The 14,859-nt window shown below is 34.2% G+C and overlaps 1 protein-coding gene across 1 annotated transcript in view; it reads right to left on the bottom strand.

The window, feature by feature from the left end:
- The window catches only part of Lipi (lipase I), a 58,142-nt gene that overhangs the window by 14,041 nt on the left and 29,242 nt on the right, over window positions 1–14,859 (bottom strand). The window contains exons 10-11 of the mRNA XM_023724124.1: window positions 11,269–11,380; window positions 4,074–4,250 (exon numbers count right to left, since the gene is read on the bottom strand). Of these exons, the coding sequence (XP_023579892.1) occupies window positions 4,074–4,250; window positions 11,269–11,380 (289 nt within the window). The remainder of the gene's footprint in view (window positions 1–4,073; window positions 4,251–11,268; window positions 11,381–14,859) is intronic.

Here is a 14,859-nt window from a genome sequence, read left to right on the forward strand (position 1 = left end):
GCTGTCCAGTCCTGGAAGAAAGAGATAGGCAAAAAGATGGCCCCAAATTCTGTAACTGGAAGCTGGACAGAAGATGAAAGAGAGAGTCCGTGGATCTATTCTGTCTAACACTGCTGAAGCAAGAAACAGGTCCGCAGGAAGTCTGGACACAGCATGTGGCTTCTAGGTTTTTAATTCATCTTTTGCTTTTGAGATCTGGATCATCTTCTTTTATTACATCTGCAATTAGTTCTCTTGTTCTCTTCTTTAGCAACAACTGCTATCCACATATGTATTTCAATTGTGTTTATCCATAACTATTATCAAATATTTTCTATGACGTGTATCTCCTTATTCACTAGGTTATTATAAAATGTATTTTCGACATTATTGATTTAATTTACTCTTTTCTGCTTATAATATTGACACTTAATATGATGTTCACTTTAGTTACTAAACTCAACCAAGCCTCTTTTAACTGCAATTAGTTGTCTCATCTTACTATTTATCTGTTTTTTCCTAGGTTTTTGTTTTCCTAAATACTATTTAGTGATATTATTACCCTACAACATAGGCAGTTGAACTTAACCTCACTATCTGTATATCAAACATCTTAGAAGTAACATGGAGCAGGTAATTTCCATCAAGTATTGATATATTAAACTTTAAATCCCTACAGAATATCAAGAAAAATAAATAAAAATAAAAAATATTTTAAAAACTAGGAATAAACAATTATATTTTTTACACAGAAATTAACAAATCTAACCCTATACAGCATTGTAGCAGGACAATCCTATGACTTTTTTTTTCTTTTCTCTTGTTTTCACTTATTACCCTTTTTTAAAAAAACAAACATTTACTTGAGAGACAGTATAACAGTAATTGATATGACATTAGAGGCACTACAAATTAAGCTTCTCTTCTGGAGTCTTAACAACTTAAATTTACAAGCCAAAAATTGGAGAAAAAGAAGGGCTACAAGGATAGCCAACATTTTGGCCGTAGCCATTCAAGGTCAGTGAGGACTCAGAACATAAGAGAATATATACTGTAATATCCTGTAACTCAGTGATGTCCCAAATTTTCTGATCAAGGACATTATGGGGCTCCAGAGGAAAGTGATTGATGATGTATAATGAGCCTAAAGAGAGTCAAAGGAAGAGAAAACATTCTCTCAGGCTTTCACAGAGAGCAAATTGGTCAAGAAATGGCCATGACTCATCCACATGGCTGACACTGACAAAGGATCTATAAAGTGTGGTACAGGGTTTCAGGGTAAATCCTAAGGAATTTGACTGACCTTATCAGATACAAAAGTTACATTTCTTGTTATAGAGATCTTGCTTTTTCTTGGTCTTAACCATCCAGTAGAAAAGTATAAAAATGAGGTATAAAAATTAAAGCCATATTAATATGCTGAGCTATAAAAGGCTCAAGTCAACAACTTCTGACATTGCCAGTCCTATGGATAATGCACTACTATTATGGACTACTGGACTATATTGGATTATTTTGTTGAATTCACTCACCTACAATATGTAAATGGCAATGGAATACCCATCTCTGACAAAAGTAAATAAAAAAGAGTGATAAAATGAAGGACCATTGTGTATCTTTATATAAAAAATAGAATAGCTATACAGCTACTTTCTCTTAATTCAATGAGAAGAAAGATTTGTACTAATAGTGTTTGGACAGGATATCATGTCTTTATCATGTACTATGAATAATTACTACAAAGACAACAATATGCAATGTATTAATCATTGTAACTGTCCTACTAACCTGTTTTTAAGCTGTCTTATTGTTGTTTCTCAATAAAATTAATTAAAAAATACTATTTAGAACACTGGGAAATGTTTGGCAACTCTATTGTCTTCTGTAATTCTTTAAAACGTGACCCTTTTTTTTTTTAATTTGTGTGTGTGTGTGTGTGTGTGTGTGTGTGGCCAGCTCAGCCCACCAGGCGGTGGGGCTGGCTGGCATGTGGTGCTGGGGGATTGAACCACGGTCCCTGTACTTTGCTACGCTTGTTCTAAGTAGGTGCTTTAGACCACCGAGCCATCTCACCAGCCCCGTGACCCTTATTTATAAAACTATTTTTTTTATTTTTCTGATAGTGAGTTATGCACAATTTCATTTTTTGTGCTGTTTTTCCTGTTCATTTGAGCTTAAATGATAAGGAGAGTATATACCTCAGCAATTGTTCAAGTATATAAAAGAATAATTATTCTGGGTTCCTATTTCTTTCCCATGTATATTTCTTCTATGTCTTGAGCTTGTAAGCTGATATATTCCAAATAAACTTCTGCCAAGATTTATACTACATGCAGCTTCTGGATTAAGGAAAAAATACTAGTTTTTTTCCCATTTATGTTGTCATTAGAGAGAACACTTCTTTGGTAGACAACAGGATCCCTCCAAATTCTAGGGACAGGTGCACACCATGATCATTAGACTGCTTTATTCACACTCAATGTCTTTACATTTTGAAAGGACTAAGCCAGTCTAGGTGATAATGGGCAAGCTTTCTAAGATGCAAACAGCCTGCTGCGGCCCATGTGCTATAGACTCACGGTCCCTGGACAAAGGGTCCTATGACGTGCACGAGCCCTCACTTTGTCTACCTTTCAGGAACTGTTAACACAGTTTCTACTCTTATAAGCAGTTGAGTATATATGCCTTAAAAATAATAAATACAGAATTCATTTGAAGACCGAAAATGTTTACACTTATAGCTTATATTTTTTAAGACATGACTTTTCCAGATACCGTCATGTACTTTTAGCAAGCAGTGATAATGCTAAATGTTCCAAACAAAAATTTCTATTTGTTTTGGCATTTGGGAATGTATTATTACCAAAAGCAAATGGCAGCAAATGAATGTTTGTTGTCATAATGGCATTTTATTTACTTTTAAATGACTAAATGTTATCATCCCAAAAGCTATAAAATGACTTACAATTCAAAAATGTTCCCAACTTCTTTCTATTGATATAGATTTCATGTAAATATATATTCTTATCATTTATTATTTTTGTACCGTAAAATATCAGTTAGTATGTTTGATATTCATAGGAAGGTAATGGAAAAGCAAAATAAATACAAACAGAAAGAGAAATAAAAAGTAAGCATCACAATCAAATGAAGGAGAGACTCCAAGTAATCTGCAACTTCTATTAGCTGGTAATTACTACCAGAGCAACTCACATATCCAGCTGACAAATGAACAACTTGTAAAGAGGTCCTTCCCACTTTGATAGTGTCTCTCGAGGGAAATGCTAATTCTTCTGTAGCAAATATGCACATCAGTACCATGAGGACAAGGAAACGGCTCATGAGGACATGAAACAAAGAACAGCTCATTAAATGGGCTGCAACATTCTTTCAACAGCACCTGTCTTCATGACAGTGGTACTCAGATCATCATCATGATGCAATATTTTAATAAAAGTGGAGAGATTTATGTCATAACTGACAAATCAAGGCATAAAACTAAAATGTGAAGAGCCAGCTTCTCTTCCTGCTGCTATAGTGTGTATCTTGGAGCCTTCCTTCGGTCTGTATATGTATTCTTGAGGCTGATTCTTTTCAACCTGATCGAATCTTAGCTGCAGCAAATAAAAGCAAACCCCGAACAGCTAAATGGTAATGAATCTGGAAGAAGGAAACGCCAATTGGGGCATCAGAAGTCTCTAGGATTTCCATCTTCTGTGAGCATCGTGTCATTATAGAGCTTTTAGCTTTTGTACTTCACCTAGAGGATTGTATACAAAAACTTTCAAACACTCTGTAAATTTACATAACATGCAAGAAAGAAAGGAACATATTTATTACATTTTTTCTTTTTTGTTTTCTTTTATGAAATAAGCAGATGTTTTCATTCTTTTTTGGGTGATATGTTTCCAAAATAAATTTCAGGCAGCCAAAAAATGCATTTTATACCTTAATGATATTCTAATATCTCTGCATAAGGTATTCTAAAGTAAACAATAAACAGATATTTGAATACATACATTTGTAAATAATTCTTCATAAAGGGATATTTTCAAGTTTAAGATAAAATGTTGAAAAAATGTTCACTTTCTTACCTTTCTGGATATGTTAGTGATTTTAACATGAGACGCTGGATCCTATGTTTATTTGTGGAACAGTGGAAATTTGAATTTTGGAAATATCTCAAAACAATTCTAGATATATTTCCAACATCATTTAAAAATTGAGCAAGAATCTTGACTTCTTGAAGTTTATAAAATGGTTTGCTCTTCCTAAAGACAAAATTTGACATATGCAGCCCATTAATAATTTCAAACTTAATTTAATTCCAAAATCAGTTTTATGCTAATGAGCTAGCACAATTCCAAAGGGAAAGCCCAATTAAAATATAAATTAAAGTATTTAATTATATACTTTAATATAATTTAATAATATACTGTAATAATATATTTAAGAAAATATTAATAATATACTTTAATAATATATTTAAGAAACATATGACACTTAAAGAACATATTTAGGAAAATATAAATTAAAGTATTTAATAATATACTTTAATATAATTTAATAATATACTTTAAAGTATTTAATAATATATTTTAATGCATGCATTCCCATATAGAAGTATTTTGGGAAAGTCACCGGGTGCCACCCACAGCTCTGCTGTCCCTGGAGTTTGGAAGGCGCCTCCCAGCCCTCTGCAGGCTTGGGCTCCATCTCTGTTCTGGAGGTGGTATCTGTAACCATTGTCCCTTGCCTAATGGACAGATTTTTTGAAAGAAACCACTGATTTAAAAACAGAATTTTGTCACTGACTCAATCTTTTATTATTTTTTTATTTCCTTCATTGAATTTTATTCTTTTTAATTTTTTTCTCTTTTTCTTTTTCCATTTCACCTCTCTTTCTTCTCTTTATTCACTGTATTTGTTCTTTGTTTACCTTTTTATCCTTCATTCTTTCCTACAACTGTTCTCTATCATAATTTATTTCCTTTTAGTTCTCAGGGGGACATCATTGTACTTTTCTCTCCCCTTTCCCATATGCTATTGATTAATTTCTCAAATTATTCTTTTGGTTCCCTTCCTCATGAATAGCTAGTTTAATTTACAATATTTTTGTCAGATACTGTTCTACTGTTATGTAAGAAAAGTTATTCAACTTAGTAGATATATACTTTAGGTCAACGCAAAAAAAATATTTGGTTTGCTTTACTGTTCATATAGTAAATATAGATCTCTTTTGTATGGCTAAATGTGATCTTTCTGATTTGTAAATACTCAATTGTATTTAATGCTATAATTGATGCTGATGTTTTATTATAACAAAGTGATACAGCTTTAGCTGTTAATTGGTTTTCTTAGGATGTTAATATCTATATTGCCTTGGGGTATGAATAATCCTGTAGCCCATTCTTGGAGAACTGAGTACTGGGTAAAATATAATGCAACTTCCTATCCAGATAAATGAAGTGGTTAGAACCTAAGACATAGGAAAATGCCAAAGGTTAAAAATACCTGGGGAACACTGCTGAACAGTGGAAATTAAATAAAAAAGTCTACATCCTAGAAACAAGGGAACTTTCCATTATAATAAACACAAAAACAAATACACAAAGTAAAAAATGAGAGAAAGGATAAGCCAACAATTGTCTCTGAAAATTCCCAAATACCCCAAAGTTGATCCATGGAGCATCAAAGGGTAGGAAAACAAAAGCCACACACCCCAATTATTTGAAATTATATAAGGGAGATAGCAAAGCACCACAATAAGGCAGTTGACAAGAAGATATTAAATCCTATCATCCTTGTGAAGCACTCTTGAGCCAAGATATGAAGTCCAGATGGTTAGGGTGGGTCTTTCCCGATGGCACAGCCAGTGGTTGCAACCCCACAACCTGCCTCCTGGGCTGGCTTTGCTCATTTCTTATAGCTTTCTTCCAATTATCTTTGTTTCTTGCTTTTGTAAGTGTTTGGGATCTCCAGTGAACCTTAGCCTTCATGCTCACAGGTTCAGGAACTGCCTTCTAAGAAGCATAGTGCCTGGCCTTGTAGGTCTTCTTATGAAATCTAGGTAGAAGCCTTTCTGAATCCCATAACTGTTTTATTCTGTATGCACCTGAATCCAGAACCACGTGTATGACACCATGTGTTTACTACTCTCCCAGCAGCTTAACCCGTAGCCAAGATTGTTTGCATCTTGCAGGTGGCTGTAGAGGCCTCCTAGTGCCTAGATAGCTGAGCACACATATTTGTGAGGATAAATACTACTCCTGTAACCTACCTCATGATTCCTTTTTCTCTCTCACTGACTTGGTTCAGACCCCCCTTTTTCTTCATATGAATTCAAAAGTAGCAATACCTCTTAGTAACATGAAAGTAGGATTCCTCAGAATCCTCTGAAGATATTTTTCTCCAGTATGGTTTGTTTTAAACTCATTACTCATCCACTTGTGTGATATTTTAACCTAGCATGCAATATATATGTGTCACGTTTAATACTCTATATTATGTAATATTACATTTTACCTCAATGTCTAAATTATTTCTAGTTACCTAGGAAATATGGCAACAAAATAGAATTAATTATAAAACTCAGGCCACAGAATAAATTTTCAGAAAGGATCTTGTATTGCTAAATAAAACATTGTATGAACACAAAGTCATGTAAAAGAAGACAGAGCAGAGAGAGGTGAAAGAAGACAAGAAAGATGAGAAAGACAAGAAGGAAAAGGAGTGATTATAAATCCAATGGTGACTGTAAGTATTCATGATTTTTACCATTACAAATGATTTGTTTTCTATTCTATAATATCATACATGTCATACAGTAAGAAAACGTTTCAGTGTAAAGAGGAAAACAAAAGAGAACCTAAATTATCTGATCTCCCTAGTATCCAGAAGATATTTTAATCTCAAGTAATAATTGATAGAAAACAGTAACATTAATAGGCTAAGGCTGATTGTTACATATGTGATGTTTTTATCCTTTAAATTCCTTCATAAAAAATACAATCATTCGAGAATGAATAAATGTATCAACAGTTCTCCATATGTTTATAAAGTAAGTCAAAACTCAATTTCTTTGCCTCCTGGAAAAATAAAAGGCGATGTTAGTACTGTGGCCTGTGTCCCAGTCTTACACACTTTCCTATCTCCATATGCATGAGTCACCTTTCTTTTGAGGCAATAAAATATCTGAAATACAAACCTGATAGGAGGAAAGATTTATTTTGGCTGAAGTTTTCAGAGATGTCATCGGGCCCTACAGCAGAAGCACCAGGACCAAAAGCACCAGGGCAAGCTGCTCACCCAAACGACAGCCAGCAAGCAGGGTGGGAAAGAAAGAGCTACAAGGAAGGTTCCAGAGGCCAGGACCTTCACCTCCCTGTGACTTACAGCCTTCATGTAGGCACTCCTCCCTGTTTTCATCACCTCCTCAAAGTGTCATCAACTTATCTCATCAAGAAATTAATCCATTGATCAAGTTGGAGCTGTCATGATCCACTCACCTCACATAAGCTAATATCTCTAAATACATGAGGCTATCGGGAGAAAATTTTAGATCTAAATTATAGTGACTTTTAAAGTAACTTCTCTTTGTTTTGAAACTATAGTTTTACTTTCAAATGTTTTCTTGCTCATTCTTTGTGCCTTTTATTAAGGCACAAAGTATTATCCTATCATAAAGTTTATCACAATTATTTACTAGAAGAGATACAATTAAACATTAATGTCTTCTAGTATGTTGAACCTCCTCACAAAACTATACCAACTATTTTAGTCAAAGTCCCTATATTTTATATAATGTCTTCATAAGTTTGATGATTAACAATATGTTATAAGAACAAATTTTAATTCAAAAGATAAAGCATATTCTAGAAAGATTAACCATTAGATCGTATTGATGTATACTTATAATCATAACTTTAAAGACCAGTGTTCAAAATTAGATGAAAATTGGTTAAAAGTTTCTGTTAATAAAAGAGGACCCTTGACGGCATTGAAAAACTTGGATTGGAATTTTGGTTTAATTTTCTTTATTTTTTTCCTTTGGAACAGAAGGGAAGTAGGAAAAAGAGAAAGGCCATGAAGAATTGATACTCTGGGACCTGTATTTTTTTTTTCTCATTAAACTTTGTTTTAATGGGTCTCAACATTCTGTGACAGATTTTTGGTCAGGTTGTTTCCATTAAAAAGTATTGATTTTAAAAACTAATAACTTAAAAACTGACACACACCAAAAAAAATGGTCCACAAAATATTCTCCTTTTCTTCTGAAGTTTTTATGATACATTGTTATCATTAACCAGTGTTTCACTATTAAGCTTAAATGGTCAATTGGGAGAAGCAGTCCTGAGACCAGTCTTCCACCACTGATTAAGACTGGGGTGTCAGGTGTCAGGGATAATATTCATTTAGCCTTCTGAGCTTTCTGGGCAGACGGTGATCTTGCCAGCTCCAGCAGTCTTCTTATCCACAGCTTTGGTGACAACCACAGAAACTGTCTGTCTCATATCGCAAACAGTGAAAACATGCAAAGGTGGGTAGTCAAAGAAGCTCTTGACACACATAGGCTTACTTGGAACCATGTCAAAAATGGCAGCATCTCCAGATTTCAAAAACTTGGGCCTGTCTTCCAGCTTCTTACCAGACAGGCAATCAATCTTTTCTTTCAGCTCAGCAAACTTGCAAGCAATGTGAGCTGTGTGACAATCCAGTACAGGAGCAGAACCAGCACTGATCTGACTGGGATGGTTCAGGATAATCACCTGAGCAGTTAAACCAGCTGCTTCCATTAGTGGGTTGTTTTTACTGTCACTGGCAACACTGCCATGCCGGACATCTTTGACAGACACGGTCTTGATGTTGAAGCCCACATTGTTCTCAGGAAGAACTTCACTCAACTCACAGCTTCATGGTACATTTCAACAGAACTGACTTAAGTTGTGTCACTGACTGGAACAAAGGTGACCACCATGCCAGGTTTGAGAACACCAGTCTCCACTTGGCCCACAGGGATAGTACCAATACCCCCAATTTTGTAGACATCCTGGAGGGGCAGCCACAAAGCCTTGTCAGTTGGGTGAGTGGGCAGAAGGATACAATCCAAAGATTCAAGTAGTTTGGTTCTGCTTGCATAGTAATCTTTACAAGTGACCTTCCATCCTTTAAACCAAGGCATATTAGCACTTGGCTCCAGCATGTTGTCACCATTCCAACCAGAAATTGGCACAAAAGCTATGGTGTCAGGGTTGTAGCCGATTTTAACTTGGTGCTGACTTCCTTAATAATTTCCATGTATCTCTTCTGGCTGTAGGGTGGCTCCATGGAATGCATTTTGTTAACACCAACAATTAGTTGCTTCACACCCAGTGTGTAAGCCAGAAAGGCATGCTCACGGGTCTGCCCATTCTTGGAGACACCAGCTTCGAATTCACCAAATCCAGAAGCAATGATCAGGACAGCAAAGGAGCCTGAGATGAGCCTGTAATCATGCTTTTGATGAAGTCTCTGTGTGTGTCCAGGGGCATCAATGATGGGCATGTAATACTTGCTGGTCTCAAATTTCCACAGGGAGATGCTGATGGTGATACCACGCTCATGCTCGGCTTTCAGCTTGTCCGGCACCCAGGCCTACTTGAAGGAAGCCTTCCCCAGCTCAGCAGCCTCTTTCTCAAATTTTTCAATGGTTCTTTTGTCAGTGCCACTGCATTTGTAGATCAGGATGGCCAGTGGTGGTAGACTTGCTGGAGTCCACGTGTTTGATGACAATGATATTAATGTGAATCTTTTCCTTTCCCACGTTGGCTTGGATTTAGTGGTGTTTTTCACTACACCTGTGATCTCACGGCAACCCATTGCAAAAAAGTGCACCTGCATTTTTATTTCTTCATGAAACTAATTGTTATGTATTTATATACATTAAGAAAGTTAAATTTATGGTATCTAATTTTAAAATGTTTATCTCAAAATTTATTTTAAAAGTTTGCCAAAGTTTTAACCCATACTACTACTTCTAAGATCGATCACAGCACCTTTATTTTACTTTAATTCTGAGGTTGGTATTATGCCAACATGAACATCATGTTTTATTATTTTTGGTATGGAGTCCAAAGTTTGCAAGATTTATCTACTAAACAGATTGCACCTTTTCTGAGCTACAGCTACTTTATAGTTTAATGTCTCAGATTTAAATAAATTAACACTGTAACTAGCATTAAAGACATAACCACCACTGACTGTACAACTACATAAGTGGCAGGGACTTTTTACTGTACTTAGTTACTGGCTGAGTAAATGCGTGTGTCACTATGTACTCAGGTCCAAGTTTCTTGACGTATTAGACGTAGTTCATCTCCCAGCCTAGTTGGTATACCATCCTAGTCTGTGGCAGCAGTTAATGTTGTAAATGTCAAATGTGGCTCCTGATTCTCCAATGTCATTAATGGTCAGTAAAAATTTAAACTAAATTTTTATACGTCAAATGATAGCACAACATGGTTCAACTTTTATTTAATCTCCATAGAACATAGGAGCCCTTTGCAAAAAGTTCCATTTCTTAGTGTGTCTCAAAGTCTAGCACAGTGTTTTGAAAATAATTTTAATAGTAGCATGCTCCTTTATATCATTCTTTATATCACTGTGAATATGTGATTAACTGAAAACTGGAGATATTAAGAAGGCAATGGTTAGAAAGAATACCATTATTAAAGAGAAAATTAATTTCCTACTTAAAAATTTATTGAACACACAAATAGACATTCAAGAAAATCAAACTAAAACATGCTTTGATATGATTAGTCTTAAAACATACATATGTATATATGTAAATAAACACATAAAAAAGTAAATTTACATATATAAAAAGCTCTGTGACTGGGAGTGGTTCTCTAGCATATTAAAATTGTTTCTCTACTCTCAATTAATGTCATCAGATTTTTATTTACATCACCATGAATATGTGATTAACTGAAAACTGGAGAAATTAAGAAAGCAATGGTTAGGAAGAATACTATTATTGAGGATCAAATGATAGGGAGTAAAAAGATTTTTCTTCTATATTTGTAATTTTTATACTCACCAAATATGTCATATAAATGAGTTATTTAGACCCATGTTCAGTATATCCCTCTTTAGAATGGAAGTGCTACAAAGTGACACGTGAGAACTTGGTTATATTTTACACCTTAATAATTTCTGAAGAAGAATTTTACTCTTTGGAACAGCTTATAAAGTACACACTGAAGAAAGAAAGAAGTTTAGGGAAAAAAATGTACTAAATGTACTTACTCATAGAGTATTGAATGTTCAGCCATTCCGAGGTGGTTTAATAATTTGAGTGAAATATAGCCACTATTCATACTTTCATCCAGAGCAATTATGCTGAGAACAAAATAATAGGCTACAACATAAAAAAAATATGTAAGTCCACTCACATTGTTTTTTAAACTTTGTTTTGTTAGATACATAAACATACATATGTATGTAATCTAGGCTTATTTTATATTTATAAATAATATTAAGGATCACTTGGGGCTGGGAAGATAGCTCAGCGGAATAAGTGCTTGCCTGGCAAGGGCAAGGTCCTGAGTTCAATCCCTGGTACCACCAAACCAAACCAAACAAAACAAAAACGGTCACTCATTTAATTAATGACCAATATGGCTTTCATAGTGTTTTACAAAACTTTCATTAGTCTTAAAATAAGGAAAAAAAAATCCTTCCAGTAAGTGATATATGTGGTGATAATTTGAGCAAATAGCTACATTATAATCAGTCTAAAACAAACAAAAAAAGTTAATAAAGTCCAATGGAACAACATTTATTTGCCAGTAACATATATAAAATAAATATAAAAAGATTTCTTAGTAATTTGATTAGTAATCCCAGCTAAATATTCTTGAAATCATAGTATTCAATTTTAGTAGCTGCTGAGAAATTAGTGTCCAATTAAATAACACTAAAAGTGCCTAGTAGCTCTTATTCCAAATGCTTTGATGAGTATTTAGTATTATATATCTGTCTTAGGCCTTCCTTTCTGCTCAAATCATCTCTAAACTCATTATCATCAGGGCTATTCAAAACTCTCTGCCAGAAGTACAAAAAGTGTGAATACTAGCTGTTAAATATGGCCATAATCGGGAGTGGTATCATATTTTATGATTTAATCTCAGTGCTACCTCATAAAAGGTACTAAGGTAATGGAATTATGTTTATCTCTGCAAATTTTTAACATGCCTTTTATTCCAAAGTGACTGTGCAGGTTTAGAATACTTTAGTTAACCTTATGAATAAAATGGGAACTCAGACATTTCCAGTTGACTTTGGGCTACATGACACCTTGATATATTACAGAATGAGTCACTATTGTGTGCTTTGGTGGAAAAATAGCAACAAAGAAAATTTCAGAAAAGAAATAGGTATTATAAAAAGAAGCAAACTTAAATTTGCAAATTGAAAACAACAAAGGAAAACTCACTGTATTAGCTCACTAGTAGAGATTACAAAGGAAGAAATCAGAATTTTCTTCCAGAGAACTTGAAGAAAAATGAACTAGCTATTCAATATGGGCATCAAAGATAAAATGGAGAAAAATACCTGAACAAAACATGAAGAATCTATGCTACTAATTATTTGTACCATTGGATGGCAAAAAGAGAAAAATATTATTCAAATAAACGAAGGCTTAAGACTTTAACTTTGTAAAAGGCGAAAGATTTATATGATCTACAGAGAAACCAGAGTGAAGACTTTAAATCTGATGAACTAAACACAAAGCTTTAAAAAACTAAATAAACAGAAATAGCATAAGCTTGAAAAATAGTTCCTGTCATGACATATTAAAATGTAACTACAAAACAGTGAAACAAAGGAAATTTTTGAAAGAAGCCATACAAAAATTATACGGAAGAGAGAACACCAATTTGAGTCTCAGTGGATTTCTCATGAAAAGTTTGGAGGTTAAAAGATATCTATTTTTCAAATAGTAAGGAGAGAAAAAAGCTACAAGCACTTTTCAGTGCTAAATCATTTGCCCCTAAAATCGGAGATTACCTAGATATTCTAGGATGGCTCTACATAATCTCATGGTGTCTTTAAAGAGGAAGAAAAAAATAGCAAGGAAAAATCAAAATCAGACACATGATACAAAGGAAAGACCACAGTACTACAATGAATGTTCAAACCACTATTGAGGAAGAAGAGGCCACAAGTTAAGAAATGCAGATGATTTCTAGAAGTTGGGAAAGGCAAGAAGAATATCCTTTCCCTTGGAGATGCCAGAAAGAAATGTACTCCTGCTTGCACCTCAATTTTACCACAGAGACATCTGTGCCTTTTACCCAGAGAACTATAAGATTTTGCATTGATTTTAGCAACTAAATTGTTGGCAATTTGTTAAGGTAGTGATAGAAAACTAATACAGATTTTGGTTAAAATTATTGAATGCTGCTATAACAAAGGTGAAAATACAAAAGTTGCTTTGAAATTGTCAATATGCAAAAACTGGAAGAATTTTGAGGCACACAATAGAAAATCCTCGGTTGTCTTGGATATATTGCTAGGAGAAATGTGGAGGCTAAAAACTGTTGGTGAAGACTGAGGGAGTCAGCAGAGAATTTCACTAAATAGCAGATAGAAATATGATGCCTAGTGCAGTCAATGTGGATATGAGACTGCTGCCTTTGAAGAATTAGTAGGAAACAAGACTTGGGTTATTAGCGAACTGAAAGATAATTTTTGCTGTATTATTGCTGACAGCTCTCTGCAATTATCTCCTGAAATTTTTTTTTATAAACTATAATTGTAAATGAAAAAGCTAAATACTGAGCTGAGGACGTGGCAAAAGGATGTGGCCTAGTTTTCTTCTGGCGCTCCTAGGGAAATGTACCAAGAAAGAAGGAAATTAGATAGGACTGCTAAAAGAAAAAGAATCCAGCCTTGATTATTTGGAAAATTTTCAGTCTAGCAAATTTGAAACCAGATGTTAAAATTAAGAAATTTACCAACAGCAAATCATACTCTAGAGAAACTCTGTGGATGTTGTTGGATGCTTTCCTTCAGAAAGAACAAATAGTTTGTGTACTCAGCCACACAAAGCCCTTGAAAAATGCCAGGTGTGCCTCATAGATTTCTTTTGCTATTGAAGAAAAGTAGACAACAAAGGATTATTTAGGAAAAACATAAGAACAACATAGTAAATTTCTGTGACGTAGTTGTTGAAAGGGCTTGGGATGGTTGATTCCATATTCCTTCACTTTTATTACTTTTTATACCTTTATGTAAACTTAAAATTAAATCTATAAAAGTATAACTTAGCAAGTAGATAGGCCTAATTCTACATAGTAGGTCAAATGTTTTATTTTTAAGGTATAACAACATATTGAAGTTGTAGTAACTACAGCATTGAAATATTAACAATGATTGACCTAAAATGTATTACCATAGAGAATCTAGAAAATTTATTTGTCCCACAGTTTTGGCATTCAATCTCAGTAACTAGAAACTCCCTTATTATAATTTTCACTTAGTAAAATTCACTTTTCCTCATAAACCACTTTTAACTTTTCATTTATACGTAGAAATTTTTGTGGTCTTTAATACATCCTCACAAAGCTATTTATTTACTACATTGATATAAGATTCTTCTTGATAAACAACTTTTCTTCTCTTATCTAACTCTGAACATATTAGGAAAATTGCTGATTGCATATACAGTGCAATCACGGTTTATAGACTTAATTGGTTTCGTGATTTGAAGATGGGCTGTACTTGTGCTTCTGTGGGGAAGACGACTGTACTCTTGTTGTCGCTAAATGTGGGGACTGTGACAAGAAGCAAAATTGTGCCAAACACTTCTGTTTGCCAACCAATCCAGAATAA

The sequence above is a fragment of the Octodon degus genome, unplaced genomic scaffold, assembly GCF_000260255.1.
Source record: "Octodon degus isolate 3935 unplaced genomic scaffold, OctDeg1.0 scaffold00106, whole genome shotgun sequence".
NCBI classification, from domain to species: domain Eukaryota; kingdom Metazoa; phylum Chordata; class Mammalia; order Rodentia; family Octodontidae; genus Octodon; species Octodon degus.